The sequence below is a fragment of the Brienomyrus brachyistius genome, chromosome 17 (assembly GCF_023856365.1).
Source record: "Brienomyrus brachyistius isolate T26 chromosome 17, BBRACH_0.4, whole genome shotgun sequence".
NCBI lineage: Eukaryota > Metazoa > Chordata > Actinopteri > Osteoglossiformes > Mormyridae > Brienomyrus > Brienomyrus brachyistius.
Genome location: NC_064549.1, coordinates 8,055,697 through 8,072,044, shown reverse-complemented (window position 1 = coordinate 8,072,044; position 16,348 = coordinate 8,055,697). Strand labels below are relative to the sequence as shown.

General features: G+C 38.7%; 2 protein-coding genes across 4 annotated transcripts; both read right to left on the bottom strand.

Annotated features, from left to right (window-relative positions):
• Positions 1-716: 716 nt before the first annotated feature.
• LOC125712067 (zinc finger protein 883-like) lies at positions 717-9,350 on the bottom strand. 3 transcript variants are annotated; one of them, XM_048981699.1, is made up of 6 exons: positions 8,999-9,350; positions 7,593-7,851; positions 7,349-7,449; positions 7,073-7,181; positions 5,289-5,747; positions 717-3,397 (listed from the first exon to the last, which is right to left on the bottom strand). In XM_048981699.1, the coding sequence occupies exons 1-6, from the start codon at positions 9,209-9,211 to the stop codon at positions 3,312-3,314; spliced, it is 1,227 nt and encodes a 408-aa protein (XP_048837656.1). In that variant the 5' UTR covers positions 9,212-9,350; the 3' UTR covers positions 717-3,311. The 3 variants fall into 3 exon arrangements, with proteins under 3 accessions (XP_048837656.1, XP_048837655.1, XP_048837657.1); XM_048981698.1 differs by lacking the exon at positions 717-3,397 and having other exon boundaries at positions 3,428-5,747; XM_048981700.1 differs by lacking the exons at positions 717-3,397; positions 7,073-7,181 and having other exon boundaries at positions 5,626-5,747.
• A 917-nt stretch (positions 9,351-10,267) lies between these two features.
• LOC125712066 (zinc finger protein 345-like) lies at positions 10,268-15,275 on the bottom strand. The gene is made up of 5 exons (XM_048981697.1): positions 14,676-15,275; positions 13,760-14,030; positions 13,238-13,326; positions 12,523-12,634; positions 10,268-12,421 (listed from the first exon to the last, which is right to left on the bottom strand). The coding sequence occupies exons 1-5, from the start codon at positions 14,865-14,867 to the stop codon at positions 10,752-10,754; spliced, it is 2,334 nt and encodes a 777-aa protein (XP_048837654.1). The 5' UTR covers positions 14,868-15,275; the 3' UTR covers positions 10,268-10,751.
• Positions 15,276-16,348: the final 1,073 nt, after the last annotated feature.

Sequence of the window (16,348 nt, the reverse complement as noted above, 5' to 3'; positions counted from 1 at the left end):
TGTCTCACTGGTATTTATAGCACCATTTTTTGACGCTGTTGTGTTCACGTCCGGAGACTGCCCTTCTGCCTGTCGTCTTTCAGATGGATGGCACAGTGTTATCTTTTAGTGCACTGATAAAATGGTGATTGTGCTCACTGGCAGGCACTGTACAGTTGCAGTCCTGACCACCGGATTGACCATCTGGCATACCAGGCATCTTCCCGGCGGGTTTCTGGGTTTATGTGCTAGCAAAATTTATCATGTACCACCCCAGCCCTCCTCCCTGGTCGCCAAAATGTACCATGGGGCTGTGGGGTACCCCAAAGTCCAGGGTCGATTTTTAATCCCAGTCCAACCCTACCAAGTTACAAGACAAGACCTAATGTTGCTCACAGTGGATAGTTTGTATCCATACATACACATTTTTCTTTGTGTGTTCATGCATCACGTCATGTCAGCTTTGATTACCAGAATGACGTCAGACATTAAATCCGATTGCTAACATAATCCGTAATTTCGCATCTGAACTTCTTCTGAGAGCAGAGCCATGTATATTCAAGACATGAGCAGTCTTTCTTGAGGACAAAAAATATATCAGCTCTGCATTCCTGTTGTTCCTCTTATCTTTACATAACATCCTAGTGTGTGTGTGTATGTGTGTGTGTGTGTATATATATATATATATATATATATATATATATATATATATATATATTATATATAGTGCTCTTTGTTTTTGTTTCCTGTGATAACGTCAATTGTCATTTTTCTGTCTAAACACATTTGTACATTTAGTTCCAGAGTGTAATTTTCACAATAATATTCAATACATATTTTGGTTAATATTTGTATGATTCGTTTATTGCATTTTATTGCTCTTAGAAAGAGTGCAGTCTTACTAAAATTTTATTTCGTAACACTACTGCAGGCTAGCTATTGAATGCCAGTCTGCAGCATATAAAATCTTCTGTTCGGAATGATTTTGCATAATAGCCCATATATAAGTGACTTTCAAGTGTATTTATGCGTTGCCTATAGTGTACCTATTAATGATGTTCATTTAAAAACAAGGAAATATTTTTAACACAATATTTCATGGATAAACATGAAGACAAAAAAATATTTGCAAACAAAATTTAACAATATTTAATATTTAACAAACAAGAAAAGAGGCTTCAGCATATAATATTCTCACTGGAGAGGGATTCAACATGTACATCTCAATAAGATTATGGATTAAACTTTTGTCTCAGAGTTGGTTGGACTTAAGGAATGGTGCAAATTCTTGTGTAGGCTTTTAAAAATAATTTGAATCAATCCAGTGAATGTGTTTCCCTGTGAGAAAAACAGGCCTTCCCCAAATAGAAGAGGAAGAGCGGAGATGACTGGTGAGATAAGCAAACCCTAAGAATACAGCCCAATGCGTGCCAGCTAAATTTCCCCTCCCAGCGAGACAGTCAGATAAATAAAGTCTCCCGCATACACAGATGGTTGGAATTAAACATCACGGTTTTTTTCTTCCTATTATTTGGATGTCAAACAGATTTAAACAAATGGCAAGAGATATCCTTGGACAAGTCTATGTTTACAGTGTGTACGGCAGTACGTAAGCAGCACCCCCATCCGCACCGTTGTTGCAAGGCTCCACCCCAAATATTTACAGCTAGGCTCCTACTGATGCATTTTTTCATTATGGGAAAATGTATTGTTTGGTCTGAGAGTGGTCAGCCCACAGAATCGAGAGTAGTTACATCGACAATATAAAAATTGCCTTTTATTTAAGTAATCAAATAAATGAGTCACAGGCATCATGGTTGCAACCTGAAATTCCGAAGTGGGAAATAGGAAAATACTGCCTAAATTTCTTGAGTGAAATGTTTAGTTCAATAAATGAATGGACGTTGTCGGTTAGAAGTTTAAGCTCTCCGCAGAACTCCAGGGAAAGTGAAGGAATACTGATTAGCCAGACAAGGCGTGCTATTGCAAGGGTATGTTTGGTTGGTGCCTGCAAATACTGGGATGAGTTGAGGGGAGGATTGAGATGGTTAAGACGACATGCTCGGACAGGCATAAAATCATACTTTTACACCAAAATAAAAATTTAGATTTAAATGTAATTTTCTTTGGTGGTCTAAGACTTTAGAACAGTGCTACATATTTATACATCAGTCACGACTCACAGTCTGGCTACATTAGACTACAGTGACTCGCCAGACTACGGATTTTAGCTGCAGCCACACCTTTTTTTTTTTTTTTTTTTTTTTTTTACAAGTTTTTTAGTCACAGCCTTTATGATAAACGACCTTCAATAGATGGGACATGACTAACATAGGCAAGCTTTGTACTCAAGACTAAATTCCGGTTCACATGACATCAAATTTGAATGAGTCAAAGCAGCAAATAAAGTAATCCCAAAATAAGCTCACAGCGCTAAATATAAATGTTTTTTCCCCAGACTAGGGTACATTAATAAGAGACAGCCTCGTACTTCTGAGGACATCATTGTGGTGGACGGTGTTAATGGGTTGATGTATAGACCTAAAAAGCTCCTCATCCCATCTATGCCACTAGGCCTTACACTGTCATTCTTATCATATTGCTGGACTTGTTTGGATTGCATTGACTGAGAAATGACCGTCACCAAAACGTTATTCTGTAACACATATTTCGTATGCTGGGAATTTCAACTCATATACACTGGTTTTCTAACTAACCTAATAATAATCGATACTTTACTGATCCTCGTGGGGAAATTCTCTTTACACCTCCCCCAACTTGCTCTGTCTAGGTGAGAACAAGCTGGCCGTGATGGGCAGCCGCCTGTTGGGGCTCCCAGGGAGCTGGGGGGTTAAGGGCCTTGCTGAAGGAGCCGCAGATGTGCTGAGGCTGGGCTTGGACTAGTGACATCCTGATCACAGGCATCACTCACTGAGCCACACACTGCGTCCAACTAACCTTTGACTAACCTGCTCTTGTATGGCTTCTGCATTTTAACCTATTTTGATCCTATATTGTCAATCATGTTGACAGTTAAACAGCAATCGTTAAACAAATAACAGACTAAATGCTGACTTTTCACAAAATATATATTCAGCTATCTTCCATAATGCAGTAATGCATGGCAAACCTGGAGCTAATGGCAGGAAATGTCACTCCACTGCAAAGCGCAAACCCCATGGGCAATTTAGGAACACTGGTTCACATATCCACACCACTTTATTGATTCTCTTTTCACCTACCCCATCTTCTGCTCCATGATGCACATGTAGGTGCAAGCAAGTTTGGCAGTGAAGGGCAGCCACCTGCAACGGGGCCCCTGGAGCTGGGGGTTAAGGGCCTTGCTCAAGGGCCCACAGATGTGGCCATTCTGTTGAAGTCGGGCTTGAACTAGCGACCTTCTGACCAGAGGCTTTCACTGTTGGGTAGAAACCCACACAAGCACACTAAGAAGACTAAGTGATTTCAAGTATGTGACAAGAAATATACCCAGCCATTTGATGCCCATCCTGCTGAAGGAAATCTCATTGTTACATTAACTTGAAGTGATGATAGATTCTGATAAAAATTTCTGGTCAATATGTTTTTTTAAACACATTAAAAATCTGGGCTTCACCAACTCCTTTCCTGGCTTCTCGTATCATTGCTATGAAAATGACATAACCTTTCCTTCCTCTCAAACAATCAAGTTTCCTTAGATATTAATCCATCTTATGGACATCTCCACCTATGTCACCAAACGTCGTCTGTAATTTCTCAAATTGTACCCCCATGTATTAGGATTGGAATAAAGTTCAACAGGTCTTTGAGGACTAAATAAAGAAAAATATATAAGACATGTAGAAAATGCCACAACTAAGGTCATGTTACCGCAACCTGAAATGAGAGATGCTTGATCTACAGCGGCGTTACTGGAATTATCCGTTTATATGGAACGTTACGGCAGAATCAGGGTAACTCAGTTACTGGTCAGATGATGTAAGAAAAGTAGGAAACAATACACATGCGCAAGAATTTTTACGAAATGTATGAAAACACTTTATTAAATCAATGAACACAAACTTCCATTGGAGATGACCAATGAAATATCAGCTGAAAGCCTGTCTTGAAAATGACGTGCTCGGTACAATTCGTGGGTCGTCACTTACAGAGCTCTTCGCTTAACTCTGCCGCTCTCTGGGAATGTCACACTACTGTGGTTGCTGTGGATTAATATTAGCGTGATTCTGCACGACAAAGATGCTTTGAGGAAATTTCATTTCAAACATACGGAACCCATCTACTTAGCACACAAAGCAATTCCGTGTTTAAGCTCGGTGGTGCCTTTCGAACGAACCAACTGGCCAACAAACATCTCCCTCGTAATGTACAAAAACGCTAACTATAAAGGCACTTGTGTTCCTTAAGGTTTCTTAAGTAGGAAAAACTCTTTCCACATTTGTCACACATATATGGTTTCTCTCCTGTGTGAATTTGCTGATGGGCTTTTAGACTGTTACCCTGATTAAAACTTTTGCCACAAAGAGTACAACTAAATGGTTTTTCGCCTGTGTGAATTCGTTGGTGTCTAGTCAAATTGCCTAGAATGCTAAAACTCTTCCCGCAGATATCACAGCTAAATGGCCTCTCTCCCGTGTGAACATTCTGATGTGTCTTTAGACTACTCTGTTGAGTAAAACTTTTGCCACACTGATTGCAGCTAAACGATTTCTGCCCACTGTGAATTTGTTCATGTATTTTCAGATAACTGGCAACCCTAAACCCCTTTCCACATATAGTACAACTGTATGGCTTTTCCCCAGTATGAATCTGCTGATGCATTTTAAGGGAGTTTGTAGATATTAGAGACTTTCCACACACAGCACACTTGTATGGCTTCTCACCTGCATGGACCTGCTGATGTGCTTTAAGCGATCGCATGGAACCAAAACTAACTCCACAAACAACGCAACTACAACTGCCAGACACCTGCTCTGCATGAATTCGCTGATGTATTTTAACTCTGCTTTTCTGATTGAAACTTTGCCCACATGTTATGCAACTGTACGGTTTCTCTCCTGTGTGAATTCGCTGGTGGGCTTTAAGAGTATTACTCTGGTTGAAACTCTTCCCGCATGTAGAACAGGTAAATGGCTTGTCACCTGTGTGAATGCGCTTGTGTCTATGCAAATTACCTGCGATACTGAAACTCTTCCCACATATGTCACACCGGAATGCTCTTTCTCCTGTGTGGACTATTTGGTGTTTTTTAAGACCGTAAGCACGATTGAAACGCTTACCACAGACATCACAACTAAACAATCTCTCACCTTTGTGAATACTCTGGTGTTGTTTCAGCAGGCTTTTCTGATTGAAGCACTTTCCACATTCGACACAACTGAACGGTTTCTCTCCTGTGTGAATTAAGAAATGCATTTTAAGGCTCCGTTTCAGTGCAAAACTCTTCCCACACTGGGTGCAGGTGAATGGCTTCTCTGCTGCATGAATAATCCGATGCGCTTTCAGATCAATTAGCCTTCCAAAGCTCTTCCTACAGTGTGTGCAGTTGTACTGTTTATTTCCCTTTTCAGCTCTGGCTCCCAGTTTTAGCCTGTTCTTTGATTTCTGGGAATCTTTACCACCAAGGGGTTTTCTAATACTGAAATATGAATGCGTAGATAAAAGCTCTACATGCTCTCCCTCGGCTAGACTCGGGCTAACACTGGACTCCTCCTCGCCCTCTTGTTGATCGATCGGATGTCTCTCCTCAGTACAAAGTTCAACAACCCCTGGAAAAAAAAGCACAAAAACTACCATTAGTCTCAGCTTCCTTTAAACAGGCTACAGAAATACATGCTGAGAGCAAAGTTACAAGTTATAACACCAACCACAACACACCTTATATCAGGGGTAGGTGACCCTGATCCAGGAGTGCCAGCATCCAGCAGGTTTTCCATCCTACCCGGTCTCTGATGAACCACACATGATCTCAGGCAAATAGTAACTCATCAGGTAGGATGGAAAACCTGCTGGATACCAGCATTCCAGGATCAGGATTACCTACTGCTGCCATATCGAAACACTTTCCTGACCAAGAATCAAGGAGTTGTCATCAGTCACTTGAGACTCACAAGAAAGATACCATTAAAAGCAAGCTAAAACGTATAGTTTTCCTTTATTACCCCCATCAAATTAAATGAATAAAAATTATTTGGGACCCCAATGTTCCAAGAAATCCATCCATCCATCCAAAATTTTCCAAATTTTGTAACAGTGAAAATAAACAATATACTTGTTTATTTTATAAAGAATCTTTAGCAATTAATATCTTTGTTTTCCTGTGCATTTATATTTAATGAAATTCCGATAAATAATTACAAATTTAAAATCCTTCTTATAATAGTCAATGCCTATTGCAGATGCAGTACATGCAACTAATTTTTAAGTCATTTACAATCAAATAACTAGAGAAATGCTGCTGACGCCAAACACATTTTTAAACAAACTTACAAGATGAGTAATCAAGGCAGAACATATTAAAAGTGAAACCAATACCTTTCTTGTTATAAAAATCTCCAATTACAAGAATTCCCCTCCCCAAAATATACAAATATAATCAAATTAAAACCAAGAACTTTTAACTTTACTCAAATACTCTTTCATGACATACTTCTTCCCAAAAAATTAGCACTTTGTATATCAGTAGCCCGGAGCTGGACTGCAATTAAGAATCGCCCCTGGGGTCCCCCACCATTAATTCTGCTGGCCAACAAACCCATCAAACAGCCAGGAAAATGCATAGAACACCAGATAGCCAATCCAGTCTGATTACAGTTTACACGCATTTATACCACATGCAAAACCTAAAAGTTAAACCATCTCTATACTATCAAGCAAATAATAATAGTCTAAATAGATATTGTAACTTCTCCCTACATGTAAATAACCCTTAATTCATAGGTTGACTGCACTTAACTACATGTTCACTGGTTCTAGACGCAGAACAAGATATCAACAAAGGTCAATTCAAGCACAAAACAGTTTTTATTGAGTTACCGCAATATCGCAAATACCACAAATGGGATGACAATTTAGCATTTTACTATCTGCTTACCCTCCACACTGATATTCAAACCTTCATCTGGCACACCGCTTTCCAAACATTCCTCAAGCCCCTCCTCTTTGATGATAATGGACTCAATCCTGTCCTCCACCTCCCCAAACTAAAACAGAGCAGTTACACAAGACAGAACAATCATATCACCCTAATCTCTTTCTTTGCAGTGAACTGGTTTAAATATGAGCTGGATGTACTATATACTGTATGTACCCCTGTTGGTGACAATATATATTTAAAAAATTAGTTTAAGGAATACATGCTCAAACCAACCTCATCCATCAAGACAACAGTCTGAAAAGCACTATGTTCTTCCTCCACTTGCAAAGACTCAGTGTCCTTGTTCCCACGGATGATGGGAGAACCTTCCCTCTCTGAGACAATGTGGAAAGGAATGCAGAAATTTACAATTAAATCATGTCATCATATAGGCAGTGTACAAGGTAAAGAATTAGTGTAGGTAACATTTTGAAAATCGGAATAAATTTGAATACAAGAGGAAACCTCAGCCACTAACCTGTTACTGCTGGTCTCAATTCATTGCCAACTTGAATTCCGACAGAAAGGCTGTCTACACATTTTTCGACTTCCTCTGCACTTCCGTGCACAATCCTCAACCCCCGATCCATCGTCTGTACTTCTGCCTTCGCCGTTTCATTTTCATTCTGTGTCTCCGTCACTTCGAAAAGTACCATGGCAGACTCTTTGCTGAAAAGACTGCAAATTTTGTTTACTGCCTCCTGAGCCAGAATACCCAGTATAGTGGCTAACTGGGTCTAAAAAATAAGAGAGCGAAATATGACTTTAAGCACACATTTTAATGTATAAAAGTTAACAAGATATTCTTAAGCTTTTACATCTGGTATACAAAGCCACAACAAAAATCTATCTGAGTTGTAATTCACATCATTAAGCCTCTTTCTGAGTACTCTGGAAGAGTGGCCTGTTGTGCCTTCTAAACAAAGAAGTTAAAAAAAAGAAGTACAAATAACTGAAATTACTTTAGTCATACTTTTACCAGTACGGGACCTCACACTTTAGGGTGTGCTTAATTATTACAAATCTGAAGAAGCCTTATGTCAAATACTTCAGTTTTATCCTATATTATTGTCAGGAAGTGTAACATACCAAAGATGTGCAGATTATTTATACTAAACTGCATGACTGGTTTAGACACAAAGTAGCAAAAATGGGGTTTACACTACGAATAAAATAAATGCTTTGTAAAGCTGCATAGTTTATTGCATGGACACCATCGGCGCAAGAACGTAAATCGCATTATATAACAATAGAAAATTACTTAGGTTAGTGCTCAGTGGAGGTGCAGTTTCTAAGCGGACCTGGTTTAAATTGACATAATCAATGCATCTACTTAGTAAAAAAAAAAAGGGATTTTTGGGGATGTCCACTGTGGGATGTAGGTGCTTAAACCTGCAGAATGTGCATTAACCGTTAGTCTTTGATTACATGTGTTTCTGGGACTGCTATTATAACGTTGTTTCACAGGCACATTCGTTACAACAACGCGGCCACGTGATTCAGTTTTTCAAGGGAACGCCGCTATCGCCGACGTAGATGTTATAGGGAGTCCACGACGAAAATGGATTATTAACGACAACTACACAATATTAAGTGTAAACCTGGTACACAGACAATAAGAGGATTTAATGAATCTTAAATAAAAAATATACTAGGGAAATAAAGGCAAGGTAATGAATGTCTCGATTTGGTTCTTTAACACGTATCTCTACAATGACACTTTATTAGTAACCCTGTTTATAACGTGGAATAGTCATGCCGATAATCGCCAAGTCCTAATTAATTTAATAATAGCATGTAACCAGCAAAATAAGGACAATAATCATCAACCCACCCGTATAGTGTTTAGGTCGCTTTTTTGTTCTTCTGCTAACGGAAACTTACCATTCTTAATTCGCATACGGTTTCTAAAGAATCTCTAACTTCGTTTTCCATCAATGGCAATTCCCCTTTCTGCGTTTTGTTTTCATTGTGATGCTGACACCTTTCGAGATGTAACACGCCAAACCCTTCATTCACAATTTTCCTCATTTCAGCCAAGGCCGCATTGACCAAGATCTCCATGATGGAAGCTATTTGCGTCTGAAAAGACGACATGCTCTCACTCCGCGTCAGTTTGCAAAATACGCTTCTAGACTCACTTTAGAATTTGTTCTCAAAGTTTAAAACTACAAAGGACCGGGAATTTAAACGTACGGCCGCTAGTAAGCCGGATATGTTACATTTACACTTCCAGGATAGATACACAAACACATACAAGTGCACTTCCGGTAATAGTAAAGACTCCATGTTTCAAAATAAAAGTTTCTTTTAAAGCCCAAATGAGATTAAATGCACACACATACAATTCATATACTGTATATGATATTGTATGGTTATTTTTATGGATTACAAAAATCTGTAAATTTTGTTTTATAGACAACTATCATCACTATCTGATCATTTTTTCTGTCATTTCAGGATGCACTGCAGTCAATGGCCATACCATTTTGCACAAGTGTAAATCTAAGACGAGTAGTTTGTAATCTTTCATTCTGATGAATTTCTTATGCCATTTCATGTGTACAATAGGGGGAGCTACTGCACTCTGACATACATGTATGGCTTCATAATATGGCTTAAGACTGATATAAATGAATCAGAATCTAATAAAGGCCACATCTGCAAGATTCCATGTCACAGAAAAACGGTGATAACTGAATGTTCAGTGAACTGGGGATGCAAACTGAGTACATAATCCATCTACCGAACCAGTGTGGGACCAGTAGAGGTCCACAACACTGGTATTACTCAACATCCATTGTTACCCCACTGGATAAACTGGGACCTGTCTTATCCCTAGAACTTATGACTTCCAGGATAAGCTATTCGGAAATCCAATTGAAGGGGCTCTCATGCTGGTCACCGATGACTGAGCTGAACACATGCAAGACCACTTACCAAGAGGCTAGGCATGCAGAAGTCACACAGAATAAAATGTAATAAGTTGATTATTTATATTTAAACAGCTAGGCTTTCTTACCAGCAATGAAGTGGTACTAGGGGAAAGTCCAGCAAAACCACTGAAGAGTGCCAAGTAATATATTATAAGATGGTTAACTTCCTTTTACTCCTTCTTAACAATCATACTCATTAATTTTAACAAGATTCAAATTGCAGAAAAATACCCAAATTTAATAGTGACTTAAGCAATGTGGAAAATCATATAGATCATACATTGATATTATGGTAGACATTTGTGGTTATGTTTGTATGTCATAAAAAAAATTTGTTTTGCCAGTAGGTTCTAATTCAGGGGTCTTTTTGGACAAATTCGAGGTCCTCAGGTCCAGTATAGGGATTCTAGAAAATATAAAAGCTCCTCATTTATTTGCAATACTACACAAAATACGGATCAGTTACTTATTGCTTTTAACACCTGTCGCTACTTATAGGTCGATGAAACATGTCAGACATACTACCTGAAAAAGACAATCCAAAAATTGCTTAAAACTGCAAAGTTTAATAGCGTTTTAATCTTTATAATTAAAACAACCAGTGATTGTAAATGGCTGTTTTCACATATGAAATAGTGCAACAATTTAAATGACAAAAGTGCAACAATAGCACATTACCGATTCTCTCCCTCAAAATTTTATCAGCCATAAACACACTTGTGTTCCTTCAAATTTCTTAAATATGCAAAACTTTTGCCACATTTGTCACACATATATGGTTTCTCACCTGTGTGAATTTGCTGGTGAGCTTTCAAATTGTTTGCTTGACTAAAACTTTTCTCACATATATGACAGCTAAATGGTTTCTCTCCAGTGTGAATACGTTTATGCCTCTTAAGATTGCTTAAAAAGCTGAAGTTTTTTCCACAAATAACACAATTGAACGGTTTCTCGCCTGTATGACTTCGCTGATGTGCTTTAAAACTGCTTGTAAAACTAAAACACTTCCCACATGTGTCACAACTAAAGGGTTTTTCTCCTGTGTGAACCCTTTGGTGTGACAAAAGAGCACTTGTCTGACCAAAACATTTTCCACACTTAACGCAACTATATGGTTTCTCTCCTGTGTGAAATCGTTGGTGTGTCTTAAGAGAATAGAGACATCTGAAACTCTTTTCACAGATAGTGCAACTGAATGGTTTTTCTCCTGTATGAGTTAACTGATGTGTTTTAAGACCGTTTGGATGACTGAAACTCTTCTCGCATTTACTACATCTATAAGGTTTTTCTTCAGTATATAGTTTCTCTCCTGTATATGACTTCTGCTCAGAATGAATCCGTTTATGTGCTTTAACATTGCTTGCTTGGCTGAAACATTTGCCACATATATCACAGCTATATGGTTTCTCTCCGGTGTGAATCCGATGATGTCTTCGAAGATTAACTGCAAGACTAAAACACTTCCCACATTTCTCACATTTGTAAGCTTTCTCACCTGTATGAACAACTTGGTGTTCTTTAAGACCTCTGGTATCACCAAACCTTTTCCCACATATATCACAGGTGAATGGTTTCTCTCCTGTATGAACTCTGTTGTGCATTTTTCTATGACTAGCTTGAGAAAACGTTTTACCACATGTAACACAACTGTATGGCTTTTCGCCTGTGTGTATCCTCTGGTGAACTGTAAGACTGTGTTTTACTGCAAAGCCTTTTCCACAGTATGTACAGTTGAATGGTTTCTCAACTGAGTGAACAATTTGGTGAGCTTTGAGACTATGTATTTGGCTGAAACTCTTCCCACATCCAGTGCAGACAAATGAATTCACTGATTTGGGCATCACCTCTTCGGTACTAGGATTACTAAGACCAGAACTATTTTTTGTGTTTTCAAGAAACTTTCTCCTGCTTGTACAAAGTTTCTGGTGTTCTTCATGCAGCATTTTTTTCCTGAAACTCTTTCCACAGTTAACACAGGTATATTTTAGTGCTTTCTGACCTTTATGAATCGCCTGATGTATTTTAAGGCTGCGCAGCACTGCGAAAGCTTTATCACACTGCGTGCAGCTAAATGGTTTGTCCATTGAAGGAGCAGACTGCTGTATCTTCTGGGAATGTCTTTTTGCATAGCGTGTGCATTTCAACAGTTTCTCTCCTTTGCCACATTTTCTGCTGGCTGTAACATGGTTTACCTTTTTTGAATACTCTCCAAATTTATTTCCATCTTTCAGTTCAGGGTCCTCTATTAACTCATCTTGTACGCATTGTGCACTTTGTTGCTCTGTGTATTTCCTAGGATTTTCACCATTCAGAGCACATTCCTGTGGTTCAAGGAGAAGTTCTGTAGGGTCAGAGTTGAAATCTTCTGGTCCTACAGGGAAGATGACAAAAAGCAATCATAGTGGCTTGAAAATGAATTTAAAGCTGTTCATTGTTCAACTTCATTTTTATTACAGGTTAATGGAATCTTACCATTTCCATTGATCCTCTGTCCTTCGTGCAAAGTGGTGTTTCCAAAGCCGTCTTCAAATATTTCATCTTTGATTATCACAGATTCCATCCCATCTAATTCCACAGCTGCAGACTGTAGAGTTAAGTTGCAATACAACAGTGACTTTAAATAATAAAAAAAAAAAATCCACATGATCACAAGGTATAATAACAAAACCTGTTAAAATTAAGTATTTTATAGAATACGTATTGTGATTTTGAATCAGCTTCAGGTAGTTTTCAAAAGATATTTTTGTTCTAATGTGCTACAAGGTTCCTTTACAACTGCCTGTACTTCATGTTATTCTGGCGAAAAGACCAATGAAATCTTTCTTATTGTCATGGTCCATTATTAAAAATGTTTATGTATGAAGAAACTTGACATTAAAGATTAACATAATATTTTACTGGTTTCTAAATTTCAGTGCAAAAATACACAAGTCATTCAACTGTTATCACTTAAAATGCTTATGTAATGGCGCACTTCAGAAGATTTTAATTTCATTTTGAGTAATGCCAAATCATAAATTTCTTGTACTTTAGACAACTGAATCTCTAACCAACAATTCGAGAACTCCAGCCAACTAATTATAAGGCATTTTACTGAAAGCGCCATAAATTTGGAAGTTTTGGGTCTGACTTGGTGGTAATACGTGTAGCAGCATCTAAATCGAGAGGAAAAGCAACTTGAACAGACCTCATCCATCATGAAAGATGAAGCATTTCTCTTCTCCAAACTGGAAGACGCTGTTTCTCTTCCTTCACTGATGGTAGAAAAACCGTTTTCTGAAAAAGGCCGATAAACAAGTTCAACATTTATCTACTCCATGATTTTTAAGCATCATTTCCAGGCATGGCACCATGATTTGGATTCTACTCAAGGACAAATCTATTAGGACGCCAATCAGTTGGAGGGAATAACTATGTAAGCTCACACAAAATGTCAATTTAGAATCACCAACTGACTCACATATTTTCATTGTGGTTGAAAATCAAAGAACCTAAAACAAAACTCACACTAAGACGGGTGCAGACAATCCCACTGCATATTTTTGGACTGTGCAACCATAAGATAACTATGCAAAAACCACACACATGGAAAAGGGAGCAGGAACTGAACCCACCTTAGGGATGTATAGCTACACACTAAAAGATTTTAATTAATACCTAATGAATATACAAGTAGCACCAAGAATGGCGGGAAACTGTCGTTTCTAACCTTCTTCAGACCGTTTAAACTGAGCACCAAGCTCAGCTCTCAAAGAGGGGCCGCTTACAAGACCTTCTTGCTTTCCTGGTTGCCCATCTACACATCTCTGCACAGCCTTCAGCTCCTCCTCCACCAAATACAATTTTCTCTTCAAGGCTTTGTTTTCAGTCTGGCTTTGCGTCACTTCCAAACGTAACACTGCAGAGTCCTCATGCACAAGGCAGCAAATTTTCTTCACTGCTTCTTTAGCCAGCCTCTCCATGACTGCCAATAATTCCGCCTGAAAATAAAGCAAGCACATCGATCACCTGCTGGTGAGCACTGCAGCGTTAGGAAATACCGAAAGCACGTAATTAATTTTGAAAAGGAGAGGCCCAGAATCATCACGCTACTAAAACATACTGGGCATCAATATTCCTTCAAGAGTAAACAGTTTCTGACAAAACAGAGAGATTCCAAAGAGAACGACTCGGTGCACAACGTTGCATGTTTTAAATAAGATTTCATTTTTAAGCATTAACTGCAGGTCAGTTTAAATTTCACTTAAATTTAACTTTAAGATCAATAGCTGAACTGGCCGTTTAAATTATTTTATATTCAGGCTTGTTATTTCTGTAAAAAAATCTAAATGTAGTTGACAGGACATTTCAGAAAAGTGATATTGAATAAATCAATGCATACATGAAAGGTAGAGAAAACACGGGTCTACTTTTGATCAACTTTACTTAGTTTCAACTATCGCTTAATTATACCGTTCTTATATGTTAAGTCTGGATCAATGACGCATTGAACTATGTGTGTTACTTTTCTCATATTATTTATTATAACTAACTAATCCTGTTGACACAAAACTACTCATTCTAAAACATATTAAGGAAGCCATTAGCCAGTTAGCCGGCTAGCTAGCAGACTCGCGCTGACTCACCGCGTTAATTTCACTTTCACGCGGCGCTGCGAGCAGCAGGGACTCTTCGCCCGTCGCTCCCGCCGCGAGAGACGCCAATGCTAATTTACTGGAAACTTCTCCCATAACTTTCCTCATTTCGGACACCGCGGCTCTTACCAGTACCTCTATAATGGAGGCTACCTGTTTCCGAAAAACGTCGCACCTCGACATTGTGGAAGCTAAATATCCTCCCACAATTATTGTTACATAGACGTCAGTTTAAAAAGCTGGAGACATAACTAGTAAAAATAACCAGTTTGTAAGAGGCACAGTGATAACAGGTAAATGACAGCTGTTATTTCTATGTTTTAGCAGGAGCATGTTCCTGTGCCTGCACTGTTTTACTTCCGGTGCCGCGTCTGTTCCGCCTCTGGACTGATGCAGCCTACAACCAGGGTGTAATGTTAGCGATAGCGGGGATGTTTAAAAGTTCCTCTTAGAGTCATATATATATATGTGTGTGTGTGTGTGTGTGTGTGTGTGTGTGTGTGTGTGTTTTAATCGTATTCTCGATTGTACATGTCACTTCTTTTTGGTGCTATACGGTAATTGTCACGGGAGCATCTGGGCGGAAATCAAAATACAGTCACCTGTTCACCTGTGTGGTGGTCGGGGTGAGTAGGGAGGATGTGTCTTTTGTTGATAGTAGTAGCAGTTGCTGTTGCTACAGTTGTTATGGCAGTTATATTTTATAAGAGTTTTTAAGTTGGACGTGGAAGATTTTAAGACAATGGGATAAAAGATGGAACTCCGTTTTCTTTCATTTTAACTGCGCGTGCCGCACCTTGCCTTCTTGCTCAGCCTCTCAGCGATATTTAATTTATTTAAATTGTCGCTAAAGTCTCTTCGCTCTTAAAAAAATACAATTTGCCATTTGATAATGGCCGAACAGACAGTTTCACTGTCTATACGCTTATATCGCAGATCTGCTACTTCTTTCGGATGATGCCGGATTATTTGACATTTATACGTCCTTTTGAAATTGAAATTCATCTTGTCATTTTCAGTATCTGCTGTTGGGTACAAGTAACGGCATAGGATTATATTCCACATTGCGAAGAATGATCTTACATTTTTGCTAATTTTATTTCAATGTGTAAACAATACCGATTAGTCTTCGCTTTGAATTGAAGAAAAATATTCATCAATTTGTCAAACGATTGTAGTACATGGTTACTATGACTCTGGGAAGGCAGAGGATAGTTGGAATGAGATGCCAATCCGTTGCAGGTCATTAATTCACACATTGAAGTATACATACAGTACACTATTTAATAGGTAACACTTTAATTGAAGGGGGCCAAATACTTAGTAATAACTCAGTAACTACTGAAGTACAAATCATAATCAGATATAGTCGCTACGTGAAATGCGCCACCATTCATTAATGACGAACAAACATGAGATAGGTACCTCATTTGTGTCATTCATTACTTGTTCCTTCAGTAGTTCAAAAAGTTTTACGGTATTAACAGATATAGTATCAAATATACTAACTATCCATTCATCCATTTTCCAACTCGCTTATCCTACTGGGGGGTCCGGAGCCTATCCCAGAAGCAATGGGCACGAGGCAGGGAACATCCCAGGATGGGGGGCCAGCCCATCGCAGGGCACACTCACACACCATTCACTCACACATACACACCTAT

Coding starts and splice junctions, on each gene's coding strand:
- LOC125712067 (XM_048981698.1), bottom strand. CDS start 9,211: ATGTCGTCTTTTCAGACGCAAATAGCTTCCATCATGGAGATCTTGGTC. Junction 7,182..7,348: donor CTGTTGTCTTGATGGATGAG/GTTGGTTTGAGC, acceptor GCTCTGTTTTAG/TTTGGGGAGGTGGAGGACAG. Junction 5,748..7,072: donor TTTGAATATCAGTGTGGAGG/GTAAGCAGATAG, acceptor TTTTTTTTCCAG/GGGTTGTTGAACTTTGTACT.
- LOC125712066 (XM_048981697.1), bottom strand. CDS start 14,867: ATGTCGAGGTGCGACGTTTTTCGGAAACAGGTAGCCTCCATTATAGAG. Junction 13,327..13,759: donor GTTTAAACGGTCTGAAGAAG/GTTAGAAACGAC, acceptor GGCCTTTTTCAG/AAAACGGTTTTTCTACCATC. Junction 12,422..12,522: donor ACAGAGGATCAATGGAAATG/GTAAGATTCCAT, acceptor TCTTCCCTGTAG/GACCAGAAGATTTCAACTCT.